Consider the following 24973-nt stretch of genomic DNA (forward strand, 5'->3'; position numbering starts at 1 on the left):
CCTGAGGCTCATTACAGAAGCAGTTACACACAGCCTCTGCAGACCTTGGGGCCTCAAGAGCACTTATTGCCTCCTGAAAATACTACGCAATCGCTGGAGGGGGAAATGAAATGCGAAGATAACCTGACATGACACACAAACGCACACACACGGACACGCGCACACACACATGATTGATGTCATCTTATGTGATTCTTACCTGTGTTCTTTTGCCTTTAACTTTTCAGGGGGGTCATGGCTGAAAGACAGAACAGAGGAATATGAGCTCAGTAATGTTAGTAAGACAAATAGGATGTAATATTGTAAAATTGACTGTGTCCATAAAATGTATATAGTATGTATAAGCTGGAAGTTATTGTTCACTAGTTTACTCCAATTAGGGAAGGGGTCGTGGGGTTGGAAAGTAATAAAGGGAAATATAGAAAGAGGACAAATACATTAGAGTGTCTAGTTTGAGAAACAGGCGCCTCACCGGTCCTCAACTGGCAGCTTCATTAAATAGTACCCGCAAAACACCAGTCTCAACGTCAACAGTGAAGAGGCGACTCCGGGATGCTGACCTTCTAGGCAGAGTTGCAAAGAAAAAGCCATATCTCAGACCAATAAAAAGAAAAGATTAAGATGGGCAGTCTGAGATATGGCTTTTTCTTTGCAATGCCTAGAAGGTCAGCATCCCGGCGTCGCCTCTTCACTGTTGACGTTGAGACTGGTGTTTTGCGGGTACTATTTAATGAAGCTGCCAGTTGAGGACCTGTGAGGCGCCTGTTTCTCAAACTAGACACTCTAATGTATTTGTCCTCTTGCTCAGTTGTGCACCAGGGCCTCCCACTCCTCTTTCTATTCTGGTTAGAGACAGTTTGTGCTGTTCTGTGAAGGGAGTAGTACACAGCATTGTACGAGATCTTCAGTTTCTTGGCAATTTCTCGCATGGAATAGCCTTCATTTCTCAGAACAAGAATAGACTGACGAGTTTCAGAAGAAAGTTATTTGTTTCTGGCCATTTTGAGCCTGTAATCGAACCCAGAATTGCTGATGCTCCAGATACTCAACTAGTCTCAAGAAGGCCAGTTTTATTGCTTCTTTAATCAGCACAACAGTTTTCAGCTGTGCTAACATAATTGCAAAAGGGTTTTCTAATGATCAATTAGCCTTTTAAAATGATAAACTTGGATTAGCAAACACAACGTGCCATTGGAACACAGGACTGATGGTTGCTGATAATGGGCCTCTGTACGCCTATGTAGATATTCCATTAAAAATCAGCCGTTTCCAGCTACAGTAGCCATTTACAACATTAACAATGTCCACACTGTATTTCTGATTAATTTCATGTTATTTTAATGGACAAAAAAATTGCTTTTCTTTCGAAAACAAGGACATTTCTAAGTGACCCCAAACTTTCAACGGTAGTGTATATATATATATATATATATATATATTTGCGAGAAAAAAGTTAATCTATCTGCAATATTAAAGCTGATCTACCCCCCCCCCCCAAAAAAAAATATATATATAAAAATAACAACAAAAAAAATAACAAAAAAGACAAATACGATGATAGAACAATACAACATTGTTCAGTAGAACTGTTGAATAATTTGCAGCTGAAAGTATTTCCCAGTAGCATGGGATGTGAACATGTATGTAGCCAGCCTTCATACCATCTTTGTAATCTGTGGGTAGGGCTGTTGCGGTGACTGTATTACCGCCACACCGGCAGTCATGAGTCATGACCGCAGTAAAATTCCATGTGACTGTTGAGTCACGGTAATCTCCTCTTATGCACTCTGGACATGCGTTGGTAGTACACAACTCGCTAACGACCATCAGGTCGCTAATGGCCTGGTACTCAGGGCTCTATTGTCCCTCTAACCACTCTGACATCAATGCAAATGCAATAGATAATCACATCTAACACATCATCAAAACAGTATGTGCTTTAAAAAAAAAAAAAAAAAATTATGCTGCAGTAGTTTATGTGTCGGGGGGCTGGGGTTAGTTGGTTATACCTGGAGTACTTCTCCTGTCTTATCCAGTGTCCTGTGTGAATTTAAGTATGCTCTCTCTAATTCTCTCGTTCTCTCTTTCTCTCTGAGAACCTGAGCCCTAGGACCATACGTCAGGACTACCGGGCATGATGACACCTTGCTGTCCCCAGTCCGCCTGGCCTTGCTGCTATTCCAGTTTCAACTGTTCTGCCTGCGGTTACGAAACCCCTACCTGTCCCAGACCTGCTGTTTTCAACTCTTAATGATCGGCTATGAAAAGCCAACTGAGAGACCTGAGCCCTAGGACCATACGTCGGGACTACCGGCCGTGGTGACTCCTTGCTGTCCCCAGTCCGCCTGGCCTTGCTGCTATTCCAGTTTCAACTGTTCTGCCTGCGGTTATGGAACCCCTACCTGTCCCAGACCTGCTGTTTTCAACTCTTAATGATCGGCTATGAAAAGCCAACTGAGATTTATTCCTGATTATTATTTGACCATGCTTGTCACTTATGAACATTTTTGAACATCTTGGCATGGTTCTGTTATAATCTCCACCCGGCACAGCCAGAAGAGGACTGGCCACCCCTCATAGCCTGGTTCCTCTCTAGGTTTCTTCCTAGGTTTTCGCCTTTCTAGGGAGTTTTTCCTAGCCACCGTGCTTCTACACCTGCATTACTAGCTGTTTGGGGTTTTAGGCTGGGTTTCTGTACAGCACTTCGAGATATTAGCTGATGTAAGAAGGGCTATATAAAATAAAATTGATTAAAATTGATTGATTAAAACTCACCTCACTGTGATTGATCAATTTCAAGAAAGAAGTTCAACATTTACATTTGACATTTTTAGTCATTTAGCAGACGCTCTTATCCAGAGCGACTTACAGTTAGTGAGTGCATACATTTTCATACTGGCCCCCCGTGGGAAACGAACCCACAACCCTGGCATTGCAAGCGCCATGCTCTACCAACTGAGCTACAGGTTGAAACTGAGTGGAAAACGTGGTCATAGTGGATGTTGTTTCAAAGCATAACACAATTAAATGGGCAGAGCTTTCTAAGATGATGATTAATTCCAAACACCAATATGAAAAGTATTATATTAGAGTTTATGTATACGCATAGAACTGTTCCTGCCCATTTGATAATGGGCCATTCTAAATCAAAACTAATTTTACATATTAGTAAAGACAGGAATAAATTGAGAATAGTGAACAGCATGTGCAGCCTGAGTTATTTTTTGCTACTTTCTCAAATCATCAATAGCCTACAGTCGCATAATGCAGCCCATATTTGTTTTGATTTCTAAGACATTCTAAGGTTTGTATCATTCACAACTAAAGTTGCCAAATAACTCTAAATCTAGTGTATAGAACCTGTTTCAAATCACTTGTCACGGTTTCGGCCGAGGCTGCCTCTCTTCCTTGCTCGGGCAGGCTTCGGCGTTCGTCGTCTCCGGAATACTAGCTGCCACCGTTGCATGTTTCTATGTTCGTTTGCTTTTGTCTGTTTGTTGTGACACCTGTTGTCGTTTAGTGTAATTAGTGTCCTATAAGTTCTCGTTGTGTTTGTCTAGTGTTGTGTGTGATTGCTTTATTTCTGTCGTGCGTTGCTGGACGTGTATACTATATCGCTCGGTTGAGCTATTCTCCACTGTGTTGGAGCGTTTGACGCACCTGTGTAGTGCGCCCGTTTTGTTTTGTCGCCTACGTGCGGAGTTTCGCCTTCGGGCAAGTTTGTTCATTTTCCCTTGTGGATTTTCACTAAAGTCTTTTGGACTGTACTTCGGTGTCCTGCGCTTGATTCCACCACCACACCCACCTACAGCATCACTGACAAAATCACACACCTTCAAGAATGGAATCAGCAGGAGCCGCAGCAGCACAGGCGACACTGGAGGACAGGGTTCGCGAACAGAGTGACCAGATCCTGCGGATGGGGTCCGCACTGCAGGAGGTGATCACCACCATCCGAGGCTGGGAGACCCGAGGGACTTCTCCACCGCCATCCTCCCTGCCAGCACCATCGGCAAGTCAGCCCATTCCCGCTCCGGAACCCAGAGGAGTTCGACTCTCGCTCCCGAGGGCCTACGATGGGACCGCGGCCGGGTGTCAGGGATTCCTTCTCCAGGTGGAGCTTTACCTGGCCACCGTGCACCCGGCGCCCTCGGGACACGAGAGCGTGTCCGCCCTGATCTCCTGCCTTTCCGGGAAGGCGTTGGAATGGGCCAACGCAGAGTGGAGGAGAATCGACGCGAACACCATCACCTACGACGAGTTCTCCCGCCGCTTCAGGGCGGTGTTTGACCATCCCCCGGAGGGGAAAGCGGCGGGGGAGCGTCTGGTCTGCCTCCGGCAGGGGAAGAGGAGTGCCCAGGAGTTCGCCTTGGAATTCCGTACGCTAGCGGCGGATGCAGGGTGGAATGAGCGGGCTCTCATCGATCACTACCGATGTAGTCTACGCGAGGACGTCCGTAGGGAGCTGGCCTGTAGGGACACCAGCCTCTCGTTCGACCAGTTGGTCGACATGTCCATCAGGCTGGATAACCTGCTAGCTACCCGCGGACGTCCCGAGGGGGGTCCGTCCATTTCACCCTCCAGCGCCTCCGAGCCGTGCCCCATGGAGCTCGGGGGCGCTGGCGCTAGAGAGAGGAGGGGTCGGCTTACGAGGGGGTCCATCTCCTGCACCAACTGTGGTCGGGGAGGACACACCGCGGCTAGGTGCTGGGGATGGCCTCCTAGGGGAGAGGACGACAGGTCCCGCACTGGGGAGTCCTTCCAGGTGAGTAGGCGCCCCACTCACCCAGAGCTCTCTGTTGCACATTTCTGTATACCTGTGCGTTTTCCACAGGTAGCACCTCATTCCCAGCATAAGGCGCTGGTAGATTCAGGCGCGGCTGGGAATTTTGTTGATAAGAAGTTTTGTTTAGCCTTAGGGATTCCCCTTCTTCCTGTTGACGTCCCCTTCCCCGTTCATGCCCTAGATAGCCGTCCGTTGGGTGCGGGCTTGATCAGGGAGGTCACTGCGCCACTTAGGATGTGTGCGCAGGGGGGTCATCAGGAGATGATCCAGCTATTTCTGATCGACTCGCCTGCGTATCCGGTGGTGCTGGGCATGCCCTGGTTGAGTACCCATAACCCATCTATTTCGTGGCAGGAGAGGGCTCTGTTGGAGTGGTCTGCCCAGTGTGTGGGTCGATGTTTAGGCGTTTCCGTAGGGGCTACCTCGGTGGAGAGTCCAAACCAGGTGCCCGCATTGCACGTTCCCCCTGAGTATGGGGATTTGGCTATTGTGTTCAGTAAGTCGAGGGCGACGCAGTTGCCTCCCCATAGGCAGGGAGATTGTGCGATAGACCTCCAGGCAGGAGCTGCGCTCCCACGGAGCCATGTGTATCCTCTGTCTCAGGAGGAGAAGAGAGCTATGGAGACGTACATAGACGAATCTCTGAGACAAGGATACATACGGCCCTCCACTTCCCCTGCGTCCTCGAGTTTCTTTTTTGTGAAGAAAAAGGATGGAGGATTACACCCGTGCATTGATTACCGTGGGCTCAATCAGATCACGGTGAAGTACAGTTATCCACTCCCGCTGATTGCGACCATGACGGAGTCATTGCACGGGGCGCGTTTCTTCACTAAATTAGATCTCAGGAGCGCGTACAACTTGGTGCGTATTAGGGAGGGCGATGAATGGAAGACAGCCTTTAGTACCACCTCGGGCCATTATGAGTATCTCGTCATGCCATACGGGTTGATGAACGCTCCTTCAGTTTTCCAATCGTTCGTGGATGAGATCTTCAGGGACATGCAGGGGCAGGGGGTGGTCGTGTACATCGATGACATTCTCGTGTACTCGCCTACCCGAGTCGAGCATGTGGCCCTGGTGCGCCGAGTGTTGCGGAGGCTGTTGGAGCACGACCTGTATATCAAGGCAGAGAAGTGTCTGTTCTTCCAGGAGTCGGTCTCCTTTTTGGGTTATCAGTTGTCTGCGTCAGGGGTGAAGATGGAGGTAGACCGGGTGTCGGCCGTGCGTAATTGGCAAACGCCAACCACTGTGAAGGAGGTGCAGCAGTTTTTGGGGTTTGCGAATTATTACCGGAGGTTTATCCGGGGTTTTGGACAGGTGGCAGCTCCCATAACGTCTCTTTTGAAGGGGGGTCCGGTGCGTCTGCAGTGGTCAGCCGAGGCGGACAGGGCGTTTGGGAGGCTGAAGGACCTGTTTACCTCGGCTCCGGTGCTGGCGCATCCGGATCCCTCTTTGCCATTTCAGGTAGAGGTGGACGCGTCAGAGGCCGGTATAGGAGCCGTGCTGTCGCAACGGTCCGGCGCGCCACCTAAACTCCGCCCCTGTGCCTTCTATTCCAAGAAGCTCAGTCCGGCGGAGCGAAACTATGACGTGGGGGACAGGGAGCTGTTAGCCGTAGTACAGGCCCTAAAGGTGTGGAGGCACTGGCTTGAGGGGGCTCAACACCCTTTCCTCATTTTGACGGACCACCGTAACCTGGAGTACATCCGGGCAGCGAGGAGGCTGAACCCTCGCCAGGCGAGGTGGAATATGTTTTTGACCCGGTTCACATTTAAGATCACGTACATCCCTGGGTCACAGAACGGTAAGGCAGACGCACTGTCTCGGCGGTATGACACGGAGGAGAGGTCCGTGGAGCCCACTCCCATACTGCCGGAGTCGTGTCTGGTGGCACCGGTAGTGTGGGAGGTCGATGCTGAACTCGAGCGGGCGTTACGCACCGACCCTAGTCCACCGCAATGCCCGGAGGGTCGGAAGTACGTTCCGCTCGAGGTTCGGGATCGATTGATCTATTGGGCTCACACGTCACCCTCCTCTGGACACCCTGGTATCGGCCGGACAGTGCACTGTCTTAGTGCCAAGTACTGGTGGCCCACGTTGGCGAGGGATGTGAGGGTTTATGTTTCCTCCTGCTCGGTGTGCGCCCAGTGTAAGGCGCCTAGACATCTGCCTAGGGGTAAGTTACTACCCCTGCCCGTTCCACAACGACCATGGTCTCACCTCTCGGTGGATTTCCTCACTGACCTTCCTCCTTCACAGGGGAATACCACTATACTGGTCGTTGTGGACCGGTTTTCTAAGGCCTGTCGTTTGCTCCCTATGCCGGGCCTTCCTACTGCCCTGCAAACCGCCGAAGCACTATTCACCCATATGTTCCGGCACTACGGGGTACCCGAGGATATTGTGTCTGATCGAGGTCCCCAATTTACCTCCAGAGTCTGGAGAGCTTTTATGGAGCGGTTGGGGGTCTCGGTGAGCCTCACCTCGGGTTACCACCCGGAGAGTAATGGGCAGGTGGAACGCGTGAACCAGGATGTGGGGAGGTTTCTTAGAACATTCTGCCAGGATCGGCCGGAGGAGTGGGCAAGGTACGTTCCCTGGGCCGAAATGGCCCAGAATTCCCTACGCCATTCCTCCACTAACCTAACCCCTTTTCAAGGTGTGTTGGGTTACCAGCCGGTTCTGGCACCTTGGCAGCAGAGCCAGATCGAGGCTCCTGCGGTGGATGAGTGGGCGCGGCGCTCGGAGGAGACATGGAACGCTGCACACGTCCACCTGCAGTGGGCCCTCCGTCGTCATAAGGCGAGCGCCGATCTCCACCGCAGTGAGGGACCGGTGTACGCACCTGGTGATCGAGTCTGGCTCTCTACCAGAAACCTGCCCCTCCGCCTGCCCTGTCGGAAACTGGGTCGGCGGTTTGTAGGGCCATTTAAAGTCCTGAGAAGGTTGAACGAGGTGTGTTACAAATTACAACTACCTGTTGAATATAAAAGTATTAACCCCTCGTTCCATGTGTCTCTTCTCAGGCCGGTGGTAGCTGGCCCACTCCAAGAAAGTGAGATCAGGGAGACTCCTCCGCCCCCATTGGACATCGAGGGGGCACCGGCGTACTCCGTGCGGTCCATCTTGGACTCGAGACGTCGGATGGGGGGTCTCCAATATCTAGTGGAGTGGGAGGGGTACGGTCCGGAGGAACGGTGCTGGGTGCCGAGGAGAGACATTTTGGACCCGTCTCTCCTGACGGAATTCCATCGTGGGCACCCGACGCACCCTGCTCCGCGTCCTCCTGGTCGTCCCCGAGGCCGGAGTCGGCGCACGTCTGGAGCCGCGCGTCAAGGGGGGGGTACTGTCACGGTTTCGGCCGAGGCTGCCTCTCTTCCTTGCTCGGGCAGGCTTCGGCGTTCGTCGTCTCCGGAATACTAGCTGCCACCGTTGCATGTTTCTATGTTCGTTTGCTTTTGTCTGTTTGTTGTGACACCTGTTGTCGTTTAGTGTAATTAGTGTCCTATAAGTTCTCGTTGTGTTTGTCTAGTGTTGTGTGTGATTGCTTTATTTCTGTTGTGCGTTGCTGGACGTGTATACTATATCGCTCGGTTGAGCTATTCTCCACTGTGTTGGAGCGTTTGACGCCGTTTTGTTTTGTCGCCTACGTGCGGAGTTTCGCCTTCGGGCAAGTTTGTTCATTTTCCCTTGTGGATTTTCACTAAAGTCTTTTGGACTGTACTTCGGTGTCCTGCGCTTGATTCCACCACCACACCCACCTACAGCATCACTGACATCACTTTTATGCTCAACATATCCACTTCATACGCTCACTTGCTCCGGAAAGGGAAAAATATCCTTTCTATTTTATTCATCCAAGTTAAATTATATTATTCTTACTATAATATCATATAATATAAAATAATGGCACAGGACTTATAAGCATTTCTTGTCTGCTAAATGAACAAGCTTACAGCCTATGGCATGGCGCATAGCCAGATAACATACAGTAGGCCAACTCATATTCTGTTCTTCTAAAATAAAATGTCATCATATCATAATGTTTATTAATGTAGATGTTCCAAAAGCACGCATCAGCGGCTTGTATGTATGGAGGCCTGGAGATGCTAAATGTGTTTATGTTAATTAGCGGTCAATTACCGTGAGACCAACAGTCTTTTGCATGACAATAACCGGCGGACAGAATGTCATGAACGCCACAGCTCTATCTGTGGGGTTATAGGTCCAAAACATCAGACCACTCTGGAGGCTCTCACATTAGTTTACAGTATTTACCCAACCTTATGATGACTCTCCCTAATTAACGAATGAGACGGGATTACAATCTAACTGTTGTCTCTCTCTTTAACCCCCCCCCCCAGATCAGGGGAGTGAGATCGATTGACGACACGTCACCTCCCCCCATGGAGGCTTCACTGGGCTGCAGGGGCACGGGTCACATGACAGGGAAGGGGGGGACAGATGACTTCTGTGTACAGGAATTCATCCTGGGGATGCTTGTTGCTGTCCCCTAAACCCTGCTCTACTAATGGAGAGCTCTGTCCCTGGGTGTACTGTATACCTCTCTCCTCTTCTCCCAAAGACACAGCCGATCTAGCACCCTCTATGCAATTACTTTATCTAATATTCTAATCATGGCTACGTGCCCTGAATGGGCCTCCATGTTGTTGTGATGCAGAATGCTGCTGACTGCTTTCATTAGGTCTGACGGTGCTCATTATTCCACATGATTTAGGAGCAGCTATCCCTCCACTATCTCTCTCATAGTGTGACTATGATCTGCTGGCCTTCTCTTCCCGGACCAACAGATAACCCTTGAGAAGAAGCTAAACCCTGCTCAGTATGCAAAGCACACACTATTTATAGTTCAAAGAGGAGAGAGGGAAATCTTCTAGCAACACACTACCTAACAATATCTGGCCCAGTAGTACGGTAATATATGAAAAGCCAATGAAAAATCCAACACTGTAGGGACACAATTAGCAGAGTCAGGTGCTGGTCTTCTCATGTGTTTTGATTATAGGACAGGTCCCACCCACAAATTATGCATGAAAGTAGAACAGAACTTGAACATGCCTGAATATTACAGTCCTCATTGCGGTGCAATTGGCTTTTGACAGCAAAACTCCATTCCCAGGATGCAGGTTGATAGTGGTGAAGTAAACACCCTCTAGAGGAAGGAGTGTACTGCACTATACTAGCGAGCAACACAAGCAGAAGCACACAAGTTATGCAGAGGAACTCTTAGCCGTAGAGCACAGGGACGTCTGTTAATTAGCTCTCCTGAAGTTCTTCTGTGGCCCACATCCACTAATGAAGGAATCATAACGACTGTATTTACATATCTTTAGGCAGTAATATGTGACCACTGGGACAGCACATGAGAATTGGAGCACCACAGACTATACTGACTGCAGTGGCTGTGTAAAGAGAGGCCTGTTGGGTTTGACTGTGGCTGGGGAGAGAGGATGGGGCTGGGGAGAGAGGCTGAGGCAGGGGAGAGAGGCTGAGGCTGGGGAGAGAGGCTGGGGCTGGGGAGAGAAGCGGGGGTTGGGAGAGAGGCTGGCGCTGGGGAGAGAGGCTGGGGCTGGGGAGAGAGGCTGGGGCTGGGGAGAGAAGTGGGGGCTGGGGAGAGAGGCTGGGGAGAGAGGCTGGGGCTAGGGAGAGAGGCTGGGGCTGAGGAGAGAGGCTGGGGCTGGGGAGAGAGGCTGGGGCTGGGGAGAGAGGCGGGGGCTGAGGAGAGAGGCTGGGGCTAGGGAGAGATGCTGGGGCTTGGGAGAGATGCTAGGGCTAGGGAGAGAGGCTGGGGCTGGCTCTCCTCTAGACTCCTCTCACCTTCTCCTCATCAGTATTACTGAGTAGATCAGTGAGGATTGCAGCAGGACTCCAGTGTTGATACATTTTCATGACTTTGTCGTTCTCATAATACCCGTGGTCATGGGAATTTGACTATTTCATGAAAGGACACAAAACAATGTGCAATGTGTAATCTTGGTTCCCTGAGGAAAGGGAGGGAGATGTAAGCCTAACATGTGAGAGATGGAGATGTGAGAGTTTTTCTAGAAATCACATGGTCATGCCTTTTCCCTTTCGTAATATGGCCGTTGAACTTTACTTTTCAGGGTTGTCATGGCTGAAGAGATGAAACAGCTATCCCACTGAATTGTGGAGGCTATTAGAAACACTGCTATGGGAATACACCACCTCTGATGTGACTGAGTCTGAGGCAGCTGCCCTAGCCATTTCCTGTGCAGTGTATTAAAATCATCAAGATGTTTAGGTTGATGAGATATTGCACCTGATGCTCTAATGCGATTCCAGCGACTGTTATCCATCTTTCAGCTGTTGCCTTGGAGGATGGGTGACGTGGATTCACTCAATGGTATCAGCATTATGGAGCATGACATTAGCTTGTCTTCAACCTTGACGGCACCTTGTCTCTGCAAGCCAGGTAGGAGGGTTAATTCACCTCACAAACCGGAGACCATTTTCACATCTCTCTGCCTCTTTCGGAGGGTGCTCAAATTGCTCTTTCTGATGATGTTTCCTTCATGAAAGAACTGGGTCATGATGATGCACACTCTGCCAGTGCCCTGTTGCTAGGGCCTAGGCTAACTCCACAGAGCCCAGGATGCAGAGAGCAGAGAAGAGAGACAGACAGGGGCTAGTGGGGCACAGAGAGAGATTGCAGCCCACTCCGAACAGTGTGCTGCTCTGGGATTACTGCAGCTAACTCTAAACTGCGCATCACGCTCAGATTACAAAACTCATTTCAGAAAGGAGGTGAGGGTTGGGGAGTGGGGAGTGTGTGTGTGTGTGTGTGTGTGTGTGTGTGTGTGTGTGTACTGTATGTGTGTGTGGAAGGGAAGGAGGGGGAATGGGTGTTGTTGGCTCTTCCAGCTGCAAGCACATGAAGGATTTCAGGCCAGGCATCTTGTTTGTAAAGTGGTACCCTGCTAGCTAGCTGCTGTAAAGCTAGTGAGGGGAACACCTCCCCTTCCAAACGCAGAAGCCCAGAATGAGCCCAGGCTCCCAGTTATCACTGGTTATTGTTCCAATCAGGCTGGCTTTGAAAAGGGAGGTGTGCTCTCCTCCGGACAGCTCATTAAGATAACACACAAACGCAGCTCCCCCATCATCCTGCATTTATTAAAGTGGGCTTCATTTCAGCTCCTTTGTCTCACACAGGAACCTCTCCCTTTGTCAGCGCAATTGGAGCCAGATGGCAAAACAAAGCCTCTGTCTGGAGTGTTTTAAAGAGGTATCTCAGACGGCAGAAGAATGAGCCCCTCTTCAGCTCACGCCCACCACCGCACGCATGCCCACCACCGTCCGCACGCCCGCACAGGTGTGGCTTACGAGGAGAAGAGAGAGGTGAGGGGGTTGTTGAGGAGTCAGGAGAGAACAGAGGGTTGAGGTGGAGGGTCTTGGAGCACTTTCTCCTCCTAGCCAGTACTGCACCTGTAGGTATGGGGACCACTATGGGTTGACCCTGCCACTGGCTGCAGAGCTCACTTTGAAACATTCATGAGACATGCATTAGGAAAAGGAGACATTGTCTCCCTCCACTCTGCCCAGAGACCTTCCTTCACCTCTCTGCTTATTAAAATCACATAGTATTAACTGTGCCGTTCACAGGGAGGCTAAATAATTCAATCACACTAAAGAAGGAGTCAAATGAATAACTTTAATGACATTAACGCTGGAGGGAGAGTCGTTCAGGCCTGTGCCTGGTATCCACTATGGTCTTGACTCAGAGCACAGAACCTGCTCTGCTTGCTAATTACAAAATTAATTCAGGACACAATATTAAATATTATCTCACTACTGTGCTGAAAAACGTGCTCGGTGCCCAAACATTAGCATTCCATTTAGACATAGCACCGGAAGAAGCAAAAATCAATTCTATGTAAATTCTCTTCAATTTCATTTTCAATTTCAATTAGAATGGGATATGCATTGAGAAGTAATTAGCCTATATGTGCATGGTGTAAAAATGTGGTGATGGTTGTTCCAGATGTGCCTTGGCTGACCTGTCTTAGACTGCTCCTCTTCCTCCAGTTCTTTGGCTTCTTCCAGCTCCTTGGCTGTGGAGAGAGAAGAGAAGCCATCAGACCATTAAACACACAGACACACACTGGGAAAACACGCAGTGCACTGTTCCTCTGGCTTTCATAAGGCAGCAGCTCATTTAAACCTATGGCGTGCTCATCCTTCATGGCTCAGTCGTAGGCTGAGGCTGCATGGGGCACTGCAACACAGCTGCCCCCCATGGCCTGGCCCACTCACAAAGACAGTAATCACATTAAGCTATGGCCACTGGCTCTCCTCTCTGGAAACATACTGTCAACTGGGCCAGGCTGACAGAAACCACAGTGATGGGCGCACACGGACGCAGACACAAATGTGCTCACACGCACACACACATACACACGCACACACAGGCACAAACACACATGCACACACAGGCACAAACACACATGCACGCACACTCCAAAAATAGACCAGGAACAGAGGAACCAGAGGACGGCTGATTTGAATTTTATGACACCATCCTCAGCTCCATTGTGTTTGAGAGAGAGTCTACATTTAGTGTCAGACACTTACTGCACGCGCAGATTAAACTGATAATTGGACCAAATTAAACGTCAAGGCAACAATATTGTCTCTGAGTTTTTTTGTATGTCTGCTTCAATTTACAAGACTGACAGAGAGAGAAAATCCTCACTAAATCACAAAATCCCCATAATTGCAGCAGTAAAAAGATCGCCATGTTTCATTTAAAATATATACGCTGCTTCTACTGTAATGTCCACATTCCTTCATACATTGCCCTATTCCATTTCTGTTCCACATTCCTTCGAGTCTATTTTGTATTTGCATTTTGAAAACACCACCCTCACACAGTATGCGTATGCCCACAGGTTATAATTTCTCAGTGATTCATTCAAATCTCCAGCTTTTCAAGTGAGTTGTTTTCCCCCTTTCTTCGCATGGCATACCCACCAATTTCTCTAGTTCTAAAAGTTGGTTAGAAAATATCAATAATGAATGTGGAGTGTAAATGTTCTGTGAGAGACCTTGAGCCGCCTCTCCTCAGTTAACAGCCAACACTTCCTGTCCTGACGGAACAACCTCTGACACTATGGGAAGAACAGCCTCCGGGGACACTTCTACAGTACCAGGGTGAACCAGGCCTTTTAGAGACGCCTCTATGTCAAAGTCAAAATGGTGGCTGCCATCCACAGAGTGTGAGTGAAATCTGCTCTGGCAAGGGGAAGCGGCCATCATAAAACTCTGAGTTTAGATCCAATATAATAAGGTTATTTAAGTGATGAGTTACATCCCATATGCATGCAGGGAGAAAAACAAGGTAGTGCAGCAGCTGGATGAAGCACCTGGAGGAAAGAAGGTCACAGAGGACAGATATTCCCTGTATCCAGGGGAGTGTTATGATCTAAATCACCAATATCTCCCCAATGACCTTCATCTATCACAGAGGGCCATCCGTCCCATGTCACCTACAGATACACACTCCAAGGGTACGTCTGATTAAATCACACGCTCATTTAAATGTAAAATGAGCTTTAGGAATATGGTCACTGGTCCATGAAAGTTCATTTAGAGCATATGTTGGACAAGTATGGTATATATATTCATTATGCAAGAAAAAAGGAAGGAAGGAAGGAAGGAAGGAAGGAAGGAAGGAAGGAAGGAAGGAAGGAAGGAAGGAAGGACGGACGGAAGGAAGGAAGATGTGTACTGCAACAAATATTAGTATAAATTGAGCTTTCATCTCCCAGACTCCAATCCCACTTGCTGCTCTGCCCAGTTAGGATACACATCCACTGCTCCATATACATTATGACAGGGAAGAAAAATGACTTATTCTGTTTTGGACTAGTTATGACCTCTCTCCCCTCACTACCCAGAGTCTCAGAGGAGAGCGTCAACTTCAATCTGGCCAAACCCAAGAACACCATTAAAAGATAAGACAGCCTCAATTAGGTTGCACTTTCTGCTTCCTGCAGTTCCAACAGCTGTGAATGTGCACTTTAACACATCTCCACATCTGTATTCATACTGTATCAATTTATCTGGGTGTGCGAGTCTGCGTGCTACGTGAAGAAGTCAGTGTATGTTACTCTTCAACTCTGCAAACAGGGAAGATGAAGGACTTGGAAACATTCACAGACAGGGAACAGAATGAGTCTTAACCTCTCATTTAGCTGAGTGGTGCACCACCAGTTAATAAAACTTGTCTCTACTACTACTAGAAGAGTAACCTGCTCCTCCTGGTTACTGGAGAACACAAGACCTTTTGCTCATGGTATGGAATCAGTGTTTCCCCTAGAATTATTTTCAGCAGCGGTGGGGGTGGGGGTCTCGGCAGAAATGTCCAAAATATATTACTATTAAAAAGCGCGTCTCAGCAGAAAATAAATATATTATAATTGTTTTGCATGTTTTATGTTTTGCAGTAGCGGCCCCGAAATGAATATATGGGAAACACTGGGAATGTATTATATTACTCTCTGCCTCTCTCTCTTTCCGTTTCATTTTGATTTCATATGTTCCATCGAGCTATAATTATTCTTGCCTGTGAGTGTGTGTCAGTTCCAGATGTATTTTTAAACCCCAGGGACCAGTACAGACACTGGCTGACCTTTATTTAAATGTCTCCTCCACTCGGAACACATCTCATTACAGCCAGGCCACCGGCTCCCTACCCTCCATCTCGGCTCAAAACTTTCTTTCTTTCAGTCAGTCCCTACTCTGCCTGCAGGCCGTCCCCAGCTATTCAGACTCTTCTTAATGAACTTCCTGCAGACAGATGGGATCGCAGTATCCCTCCACAGCAGCAGATAATCTTATATACATACAAACACTGTCTGGGTGTTAAGATTCTGAACCAGCTGTCCAAGACACTGGCACCTCATGTTAACATGTCATCACTGGTAACCACCACTCTCCTCCCGCTGTGTCTTCCACATGATCTGGACGCCAGTTTCACTATTATACAGGTCATTTGCAGGTGTGCTCTCTGAGGGTTTGGGAAAATCATTGGTTCAGTCATTCTGTATTTTAACTAGTGTCCTCAGAGGGGTCTGAAAGCAGGATGGGTCTATACATTATTCACCTCATCAACTCTACACACAATAGAACAATAAAAAACACCTCTATGATAATCTATCTTTTAATGTCTAGGGGTATTATGTCATCAATGTTTCTCTCTCACTTTCATCACTTCTGGCTCTATTCACTTTTTCTCTAACCTTTATACTGTTATGCTTATGCAGAGACGAAAGAAAGCACCCAATCACACCCTTCTTTAACCTTGGAAGTTGTTTTTTAAGAGGTGCCCAACTACCTCCATTGAAATGTGTGTTCAAGTGTAGTCTCTGCATGTGTCTATGGAAAGGCTCAGTGTGTTCCTGTGAAAAGTGTTGTTCAGAAAGACAACAGAGCGGTGCTGTTGAGACAGACTGCAGAGTTGAGTGGGCTTCTCTAGCCTCCTCACAGTTGTTCAGACAGACAGAGACATACAGACAGACAGACAGACAGACAGGTACCTGCTCTGTCCTCCTCACAGCTCTCCTTGATCTTCCTACGGCAGACTGCAGCCAGGGCGATGAGCAGACCCAGCAGACACACAGCCAGGCCCACCGTCACCCACAGAGCCACCGGGGGAAACACCATGTTCTGACCTGGGAGAGGGAGAGAGAGAAAAAGAGACAGATACAGTTAGTAGAGAGGAAGGCACTCAACATGGTCATCACCATGACTACCACCATCATCATCTTCACCACTGCTATGGCTGCCTATCACCATTCCCATAACCATCACCATCATATGTGCCCAAACCACATCATTATTGTCACCGTATTACAGATTATCATCATCATATCATGCCTGCACGTCTTTCAGAGCACACTCAAAAGGCGAAATCATCTGGATGTTAGGGAACATTTTCTATACTTAGTTGAACAAGATGTGGTGATTCATCGAGATCCATTTAACAAACAGTTGAGTGGTAAAAACATGGCCAGATGGCAGAGATATCTCAGCAGTTAGAGTACTTTGTGTTGTCTTTTTTTGACCACCTCCTCCTCTCTCTCTACCCAACAGCCTTGGCACTGCAAAAGAGGATGTGGGCACCAGGTTTTCCTCATGCCTTCTGCTGCATTCACTATCTGGCATCTGGAGTAATGATGCCCAATGACAACACTCGGTTTTATCCTATTAATCATAAATACAAATAAAATATGATGTTATATTTCTATAATTCTGATGCCACACTGCCAACGCTAAAAAAACTAAGTGGGCATTTCTCTGACGGTTGTGAGGATGACTGTCTATCAGCCAGCTTAGCACATCATTCACTCTAGAGAGACAATGAAATATCAAAGTGAGCGACAGCATCTTGGCAAGATAAAACCAACAACAAAATGGTCAGCAAGACAATATATTAGATATTGCAGACATCCCCAAATTTCCCCAGGGCATTCCAACGTAACAGGATAAAGCAGAGAAGGAAAAACAGCTCGAGACACTAAATAGCTTGAAGGCTGGCTATAATACAAACTGGCCTCCTTCAGAGAACCCTCTCTGGGAAGATAATTGTAAAGTCTCACAATTGACTAGTGTTGGGATAGAGAAATGACCAAGCATCTGTAAGGACTTGGCACAGGACAGACGTAGAGGACAGAGACACAGTATTGCACAGCCAAGATGGAGGATGGAAGCATCCTTCCTATTGAGAGAGAGAGAGAGAGAAAGAGAGAGAGGGGGGGGGGGGGGGGGGTGCTGTCCATTGCAGTGGATGAGGAGGGCCAGGAATGTGTCATAATGGTAGATGAGACAGGATGCAGAGAAATGGAGAGCTCTAGTGGGGCAGTTGGGGTGGCTTACTCTCTCAGTAAGACAGAGAAGGTTCATTTCACTGAGTTTCACCTCCTATATTTTTGTTTATCTTTATTTGGCCAAGTAAATGAAGTGTTTGAATCAAAACATTTTTTGACAGTATGTGGCCATGAGAGCCTTCATACGTATGCTATTATTGGAACACATTATGGGAAGCAAGATTATGCTAAACTACGTAATCATAATTATGATAACCACATTACATGGCTATTGTATGATATGCCATGAAGCATCATAGGATATTTACTATATATATTTTGGCATATATTTAGGAGGGCTTATGATGCGATCCTGGTGCTATATTCAATCAAAAATAATTGGTTTTCAGAGTGACTGATATTGTTTAATATAAGGATGTTTGGGGCGGACCATAATCATCATTGAAATGTGACGTAAATGTCTTTGCTGGATGTATTACTACAGATTGGCTTCTAATGACGCTGTTCCAGCCCAAACCAATATCAACAGTAACATGTTATATAGAGACAGGAGAAACCCTAGATAGTCCATCTCCAACCATGACTGATGGGCTCCACTGTCTCTCTATAGAGCTCTTTGCTCTGTGCTATTTAAAGGATGACCACTGTAACCATGTAAATACCAAATGCAAAGGCCAAATTACAGATGAATGCTAGGTAGTACCGCGCTCTGCTCGCTGTACGCTCTGATTCGTGCATGAAGTGTCCACATCGAGCTATAATAAGACAGAGAAGTAATGAATGTGTCTGGCACTTTGAAGCAGAGCAGAGATGCTGTGCTCTCAGCTTTCCATTCTCTCCCTCTCTCTCACCCCTCCCTCCATTTTCTCAATCCCTAAGGGCAGGCTGATAAAGACAAATGTCGTAGTCGGCTATCATTTCAGCGCTGGGGCCCCAAAGAGCTGCAGGATCATATTTTTCTTTTTCTCTTGTTTGATGATGTGATTTTGTTTTCTTCAGAAAGAGATTTGTCTCTAATGGCTCTGTTTACCTATCCTCTCTTTCCCCTCCTCCCATTCCTTCTCTGCTGGGGTGAGGATGGAGTGTTTTGGGCTGCCTGTCACATCATTGAAAGTCAGCAGACTGCAGAGCTGCAGTAATGGGGCCACAGAGGTGCAACTTCTGGGCTCTGCACTGAACACCACACAACACCACACATACAGTTTATAGAAGTGAAACACAGCTCTATTTATGTAAACATCACTTTACAGTAATTACAGTGAGATAAGACTTGGAGGTTGGACTGGACTATAGCCCTTAAATATTATCAGGAAGGTCGACTTGGGTGTAGATGTCGAAAGGAAGCGAAACCATAAGGTACAAATTTATTATTTTATGGGAGCGAAACGTAGTTTGATTAAATGCCATCTAGATATGGAGTCTTAATAGAGGGACTGCATTACCAAAAAATACATTAAACTCTCCATTCATTCTGTAAGACACACAGGGGGACAGTTCAGGGGCATTGTTTAGGCCCCTCTCTCCTCACGCAGGCCAAGTTGAAGGTAAAAGCCCAGATTGGCATTCATTTTCCTGGAGCCAGAGTGTTTTAAGTCCAACCAGTGCCTATGGTGGAATAAAGTGCTCAGTCCTGGCCTGTCGTCTCAGATTGTCTCAGTTCTACAACGTCATGACAGACAGAAGGATCAAAGCTGCTTTCTCTATCTGCGGGTGTCAGCTGAGTTTTACCTGCTCGGGACAAAAAACACCTCCTTAACTGGGACCGAAGGAGAATAATGTCCCCTGACAGACAGACAGACAGACCGAGAGAGAGACGGAGAGACACCCCACCACAGGCTAACAGGAGCCCCAGGGCTCATTCCAGGCAGGCTGGGGAATGAGGAGGAAGATAGATGGAGTCAATAAGCTTCCTCTTTCATTGTGAGGCTAAACCAAAGGCCTGGCAGCCCTGGCCTTCAGAGCTGCTCAGGGCTTGTGTGATGTGAGAGGATCAGGGGGCTGCAGACAGACAGTGGTTCAGTGGGGATCACAGCGAGGCAGGCTGGACTGGGGGATAGCCCTAGGGTGGAGGGACACTGAGGCCCAACCCTGCTGGAGGGCCTAGAGACCCCAGGGGCCCAGAAGAAGAAGTCAAAGCCACACTGCAAAGAGGAAGAGCAGGCAGGAGAGAACAGAAAGAGAGAAAGACAGAGACAGAGAGAGTGAATGCGAGAAAGAGAGAGGTCCTCAGGACTGTTAAAAAGCATTCTGCATCTCTACAATGATGAGTGATGACTCAGTTAAAGGGGCAGGAGAAATTCATTGTGTGATTACACAGTATAACACAGAGACAATGAAACCGTTGAGACGAACGCACGTAAAACTCATTGGGACAAAAGCAGCCAGTCGACCTAAATCACATTCACAACCCAGTCTGCTGTGAACAATGTTCACACCTCGATGGGAACAACAACTCTGCAATCACCAATCAACTATCAATCAATCAACAATAAGCTGTCTGGTGATTTAAAGCTTTATTTCCTTCCCTTCATTTAGCAGTTGTGAGATCTGGGAGGACTGTGATAGGCTGGCAGTAATAACAACAACACTGATGGAAACAAGGAGCCAGAGCAGTGTCAGAGGTCAAGGCTCAGCCAGACTAGAAGACAGAGAGAAGACTCAACATGATTTCCTTTTTTCTATTTGGGGGAATAATTGAATTGAATGGCCGACTTTGAGTTTGTTTCAGACTCACACCCATTGTCACACTTCATCATGGTCAGAGAAGGTGATCAAAACCTCGCCTCCGCCTACAGCGTGAAAGGGCTAGCTGCTGGAGGTAGCGCTGCCTGTCTGCCGTCTGTCCTCTGACTGTCCCCGGGTGCATATCTCACAGAAAGGGAGGACAAGGAGGAGCTCACCTCACCGGGAGAGGAAAAACTTGGCAAACTGAGATGGATGGGCACAGCTTTCTGTCCTGTCAGCATCTTTGCACTGAGCATTCTCCCCCTTTTCTTGCATTTCAATGAATTGCTTTTCGGCTAGATACCACAGAGCTGTCTTATTGGCATGCAGGAAGGGAAACCGCCCCCCCCTCTAGGACAACCCAGCTCACATTTACTTACACAATTTGTCTGACATTATTGCCCTGATTTGATGCCGTGGTCTTGAGGAAAACACAGAAATATGAAGTGCACAGAGGCGCATTTAAGACAGAATAATGACTCTGCAGTTATTGGAATAAAGTTTTCTAACAATACTTTTTTTTCACGGAGGAAACTATAAAAGCCATCTGGAGGTGGCGGGCGGTGTTTTGTGTGTGTGTGTGTGTGTGTGTGTGTGTGTGTGTGTGTGCGTGTGTGTATGTGTATGCCTCTGTGCAAGTGTGTGTGTTGTGTGTTGTGGGTGTGTGTGACTGGGCTGGAATGGGGATAAGGCCTACATGCAGTACTATTAGCCCACTCTCAAACTCTAAGCTCTTTCATGCACATCAGGCAGCAGCTCGTGACCTTTCTCCAGGGATGGATGCTTGGCTCTAGGTTCCCTGCCTTTCCTTCACCATTTAGCACAACGCTGCTGAGAGTTTGGAATAGTGAGTTGCAGTGGGAGGTCACCTCCTCGCCTCAATGAGTCTGACTGCTGATGTGATGGATCCAGAAGTGAATACCAGTCCAGCGCTCCCTTCGACCCTCCCTGCAGCCTTGCACCTCGATGGTCACATTCCCTTGAGACAGCCTGGATTGAACATGGAATGGTGGGGTTTGGGTTACAATAGGCTGGTGTTGGCTGTACTGACCTAGACACCAAGTGTAGGCAAGTCACACACATTGAGACATTGTCCCTATGGGCCTCTAGATTAACTTCTCACTAAGACACTAGTGTCTCACCCTGCATAAAGACTATTCCAGTCACCATGCTCCTGAAGGGCAACCTAACCTACAGACAGAGACAGAGCACTCACAATAATAAAAATGTACTTTCATCTCCCATCTGTTTCAGTATAATTCAATACAATCTCTTTAAAAAATCACGCCAGATAAATATCCAGCATGTCTGACTGTGCTATAAAACATTGCTAACAAATATAAAAAATAGGGCCATAAAGAAATTCCCAATCTTATCTAGTGTCTAGTGAAAACAAACTGTCGGCATCAGAGGTTTTGGTTTAATGCTATGCTCTCACATCTAGGAATAGTTTTCAGTGTAAAACATCCATATAAATACTGGTTTGGCCATGCATTTAAACAGTGTGTGGGGAATCTAATCCTCAGGTAAATTCAGGGGGGTGATTTCAAATCTCATTCCAGCAAGGTTAACATGATTTTCTCATCCTTAGTTTAGAGTTTACCAGAATCAGACTGTATACCCAGTAGGATGGCTAATTAAGCATGTTAGCATCCTAAGCCATGTTTCAGACTGAGGGAGGGAGTGGATATGTAGTGGTGGAGTTGATAAACACTAGCCTAGTATGAGAAGAACTGGGACTGGAACCATAGTGTCTCGACCAGTCACACCCCTGCTGGCTAGTCTACCCCCACCTCGACCAGCCCTCCTCAGCTCCTCACAGCTCCTCACTGCTTGTCAGCTCTGCCGAGACCTCCATTTAAAACTCCTCTGACGTCTCCTAGAGCTGACAGAGACTCCATCACTTCAGCATGCCCTCCTCTCAGGAGAGACTGGCATTAAGATGTCGGAGGAGGCAGAGTGGGCTATCGATTTCTCACCACTTCCATTTCGTTCCTCCTTCGGCCATAACAGCTGAGGCAAACTTTAGGTTGCAATAATCAGTTTAACAAGTCTTGTTCTCTACATTTTTAATTCGTTTTTCAAACAAGGGTCTGACTACAAGAGGGCGGAAGATGTGTAGGAGGGAATCGCTAGTGACAGCTATCAGCACCTCTGCCGACAATCTGCCGGGATGATCGTGTCTGAGCTGAGTGGATAGGCTGAGAACAAATAGACAAGGCCGCACTGCAGAGAGGAAGAGCAAGCAGGAGAGAGAGATGGAGACCATTTGAATGGCTACTGTCAAGTACAGCCCTAATCGTAACCTTATAGCCTCAATGTTTTAAGGGAATAAACACTACCAACAGCCACTCTGATTGGCTCTTTGGGCATGCGAGTTCTTTACCAGGATCTATTTGAAGTTGTGAGAGTTAACACATGACAGATGTGATACCCCTGAGAATATCATCATCATCAGAGACTCCACTATCTGATATAGTATAGAATGACAGGTTGATGTGTTTACCCCCCGTCACTCAGCAATATAAACATTTGTACACACCCACAACATTAAAGATGTCCTTGCATCCATCCTAAACCCTCAGTTAAGTGAGTTTGTTCTTTAGTATTCCTTCTCTTCTCTGCAGTATCACTAGGAGAATATATAATGACAGGATTTCTTAAAAAGACATGCCTCTGTATATCTTTGCCTAAGGCTCTCATTATAAAACAACATTTCTCATTTTCCTCTGCTGAAGTCTTTGGTGGTTACTGAAGAGATGAATATTCTCAGAGCCACTGACTCTGTATCAGGTCAGCTCTGTCTCCACCAACCACACAGCTGCACATCTCTAGGAAACAGCTACTTATTCTCACATTCACAACAAAAATAGTCTTAATAAGAATTATTTAAACGCAAACATAGTGGTGCAATCGGTTGTTTCTTGTTTCCATAGAAATGCAAAGCAATGCTTTGGAGTAAAACATGCTAATTGGTGATTTATTCTACTGCATGAGTAATTTCCTGGTCTTAAATAAAGAGTTTTGGGTGGGTGGAGATAATATGGATGTTTTCCTGAAGATAATGTAGCTGACTGGGACATAAGGTCCAAATAAGGTAGATAACAGAAGCCCTAGTTTGTCAAATTTACTTAATTTCAATTTGTATGTGCGTATGAGAGAGAGAGAGAGTGTGAGTGAGAGAGAGAGAGAAAGAGAGAGAGAGAGAGACTTTAACTGCTTGGCAGTTGCCATGCAGTTTGGCTGTGGTTGTGACTTACTAGAGCCTCCTCTCTGCTCAGATGGCAGAGTAAGGTGGAGGAGGTCTGTAACCTCCACTTCCACTCAGAGCATTACTACACTCACTTCTTCCTTCACCCGACCTTCACTTAAAGAAAATGATGTTCCTGGCTGCTGCATTAAAAGAGACCATAGTATGAATACCAACTTCAAGCTAAATGTATTTTAACACTCTCCAACATTTCAACTTTAATACTGCATGCCATGAGACTGCCAAAGTTTTAATGGCTCGGACACACCAATAACGTTTGCCGGCCGAGAGTACTTAGCACTTCTAAACAGAGTGCGGGCTGTAATTTACAAACCGAGAGCACGCCGATTTTACATGTAGAATCGTGCAAAAATGTCGGCAGTCAGACGTCCACCAGCGGGTGGTCTCTAAAACACAGCGTGCCGAACGATTATCAGATGAACACCAGATCAACATACGGTGCGATGTGTGCCAGCCTTAATGAGGCCTTTTTCTCTGTGATACTGATCAAGAACCAATACTTTCATTCAAGAACAGACATTAGTAGCATATGGCAATATGGCATATATATGGCAATCTGAAATCTGCTCAACACAAAATCCCATTGACCATTATATTATGACCATGATGGTGAATTCTTGATTACTTGATTGTGACAAGTACGCCAATAAAAGGAGTAATCCTAACCTAACTGTCCAGACTGATGCTGTTCTAGAAGGTATTGCAGGGCCATAACAACCAATCATATTGCTGAGGCTTACAATGTGAGGGCTAATCTTAAATACTATGCTCCTGCTATTAAAACAATCTGTTTTTCAGCACCATTACCACAGTGTCTGATCATTAGGCTACTATATGGCTTCTGGGAATCAGGTCCCCAGGCCTTTGAAAACCACTGGAGAGGTGTTTTTGCTCTCTCTCTCTCTCTCTCTCTCTCTCTCTATAATAATAATAATAATATGCCATTTAGCAGACGCTTTTATCCAAAGCGACTTACAGTCATGCGTGCATACATTTTTGTGTATGGGTGGTCCCGGGGATCGAACCCACTACCTTGGCGTTACAAGCGCCGTGCTCTACCAGTTGAGCTACAGAGGACCACCTCTCTCTCTCTCTCTCTCTCTCTCTCTCTCTCTCTCTCTCTCTCTCTCTCTCTCTCTCTCTCTCTCTCTCTCTCTCTCTCTCTCTCTCTCTCTCTCTCTCTCTCTCTCTCTCTCTCTCTCTCTCTCTCTCTCTCTCTCTCTCTCTCTCTCTCTCTCTCTCTCTCTCTCTCTCTCTCTCTCTCTCTCTCTCTCTCTCCGTCTGCACTTCTCTAAATAGAAATTAACTTAATGTTCCATCTTA

The 24973-nt window shown here is 47.2% G+C and overlaps 1 protein-coding gene across 1 annotated transcript in view; it reads right to left on the reverse strand.

Annotated features, from left to right (window-relative positions):
* LOC311111236 (CD276 antigen-like) overlaps nucleotides 1-24973 on the reverse strand; it is a 65428-nt gene that overhangs the window by 9476 nt on the left and 30979 nt on the right. Inside the window, exons 5-7 of the mRNA XM_084153951.1 lie at nucleotides 16366-16500; nucleotides 12826-12879; nucleotides 200-238 (exon numbers count right to left, since the gene is read on the reverse strand). Coding sequence (XP_084010077.1) covers nucleotides 216-238; nucleotides 12826-12879; nucleotides 16366-16500 — 212 coding nt within the window. The 3' untranslated portion in view covers nucleotides 200-215. The remainder of the gene's footprint in view (nucleotides 1-199; nucleotides 239-12825; nucleotides 12880-16365; nucleotides 16501-24973) is intronic.

The sequence above is a fragment of the Coregonus lavaretus genome, assembly GCF_964263955.1.
Source record: "Coregonus lavaretus genome assembly, chromosome: 37".
Classification (NCBI taxonomy): Eukaryota; Metazoa; Chordata; class Actinopteri; order Salmoniformes; family Salmonidae; genus Coregonus; species Coregonus lavaretus.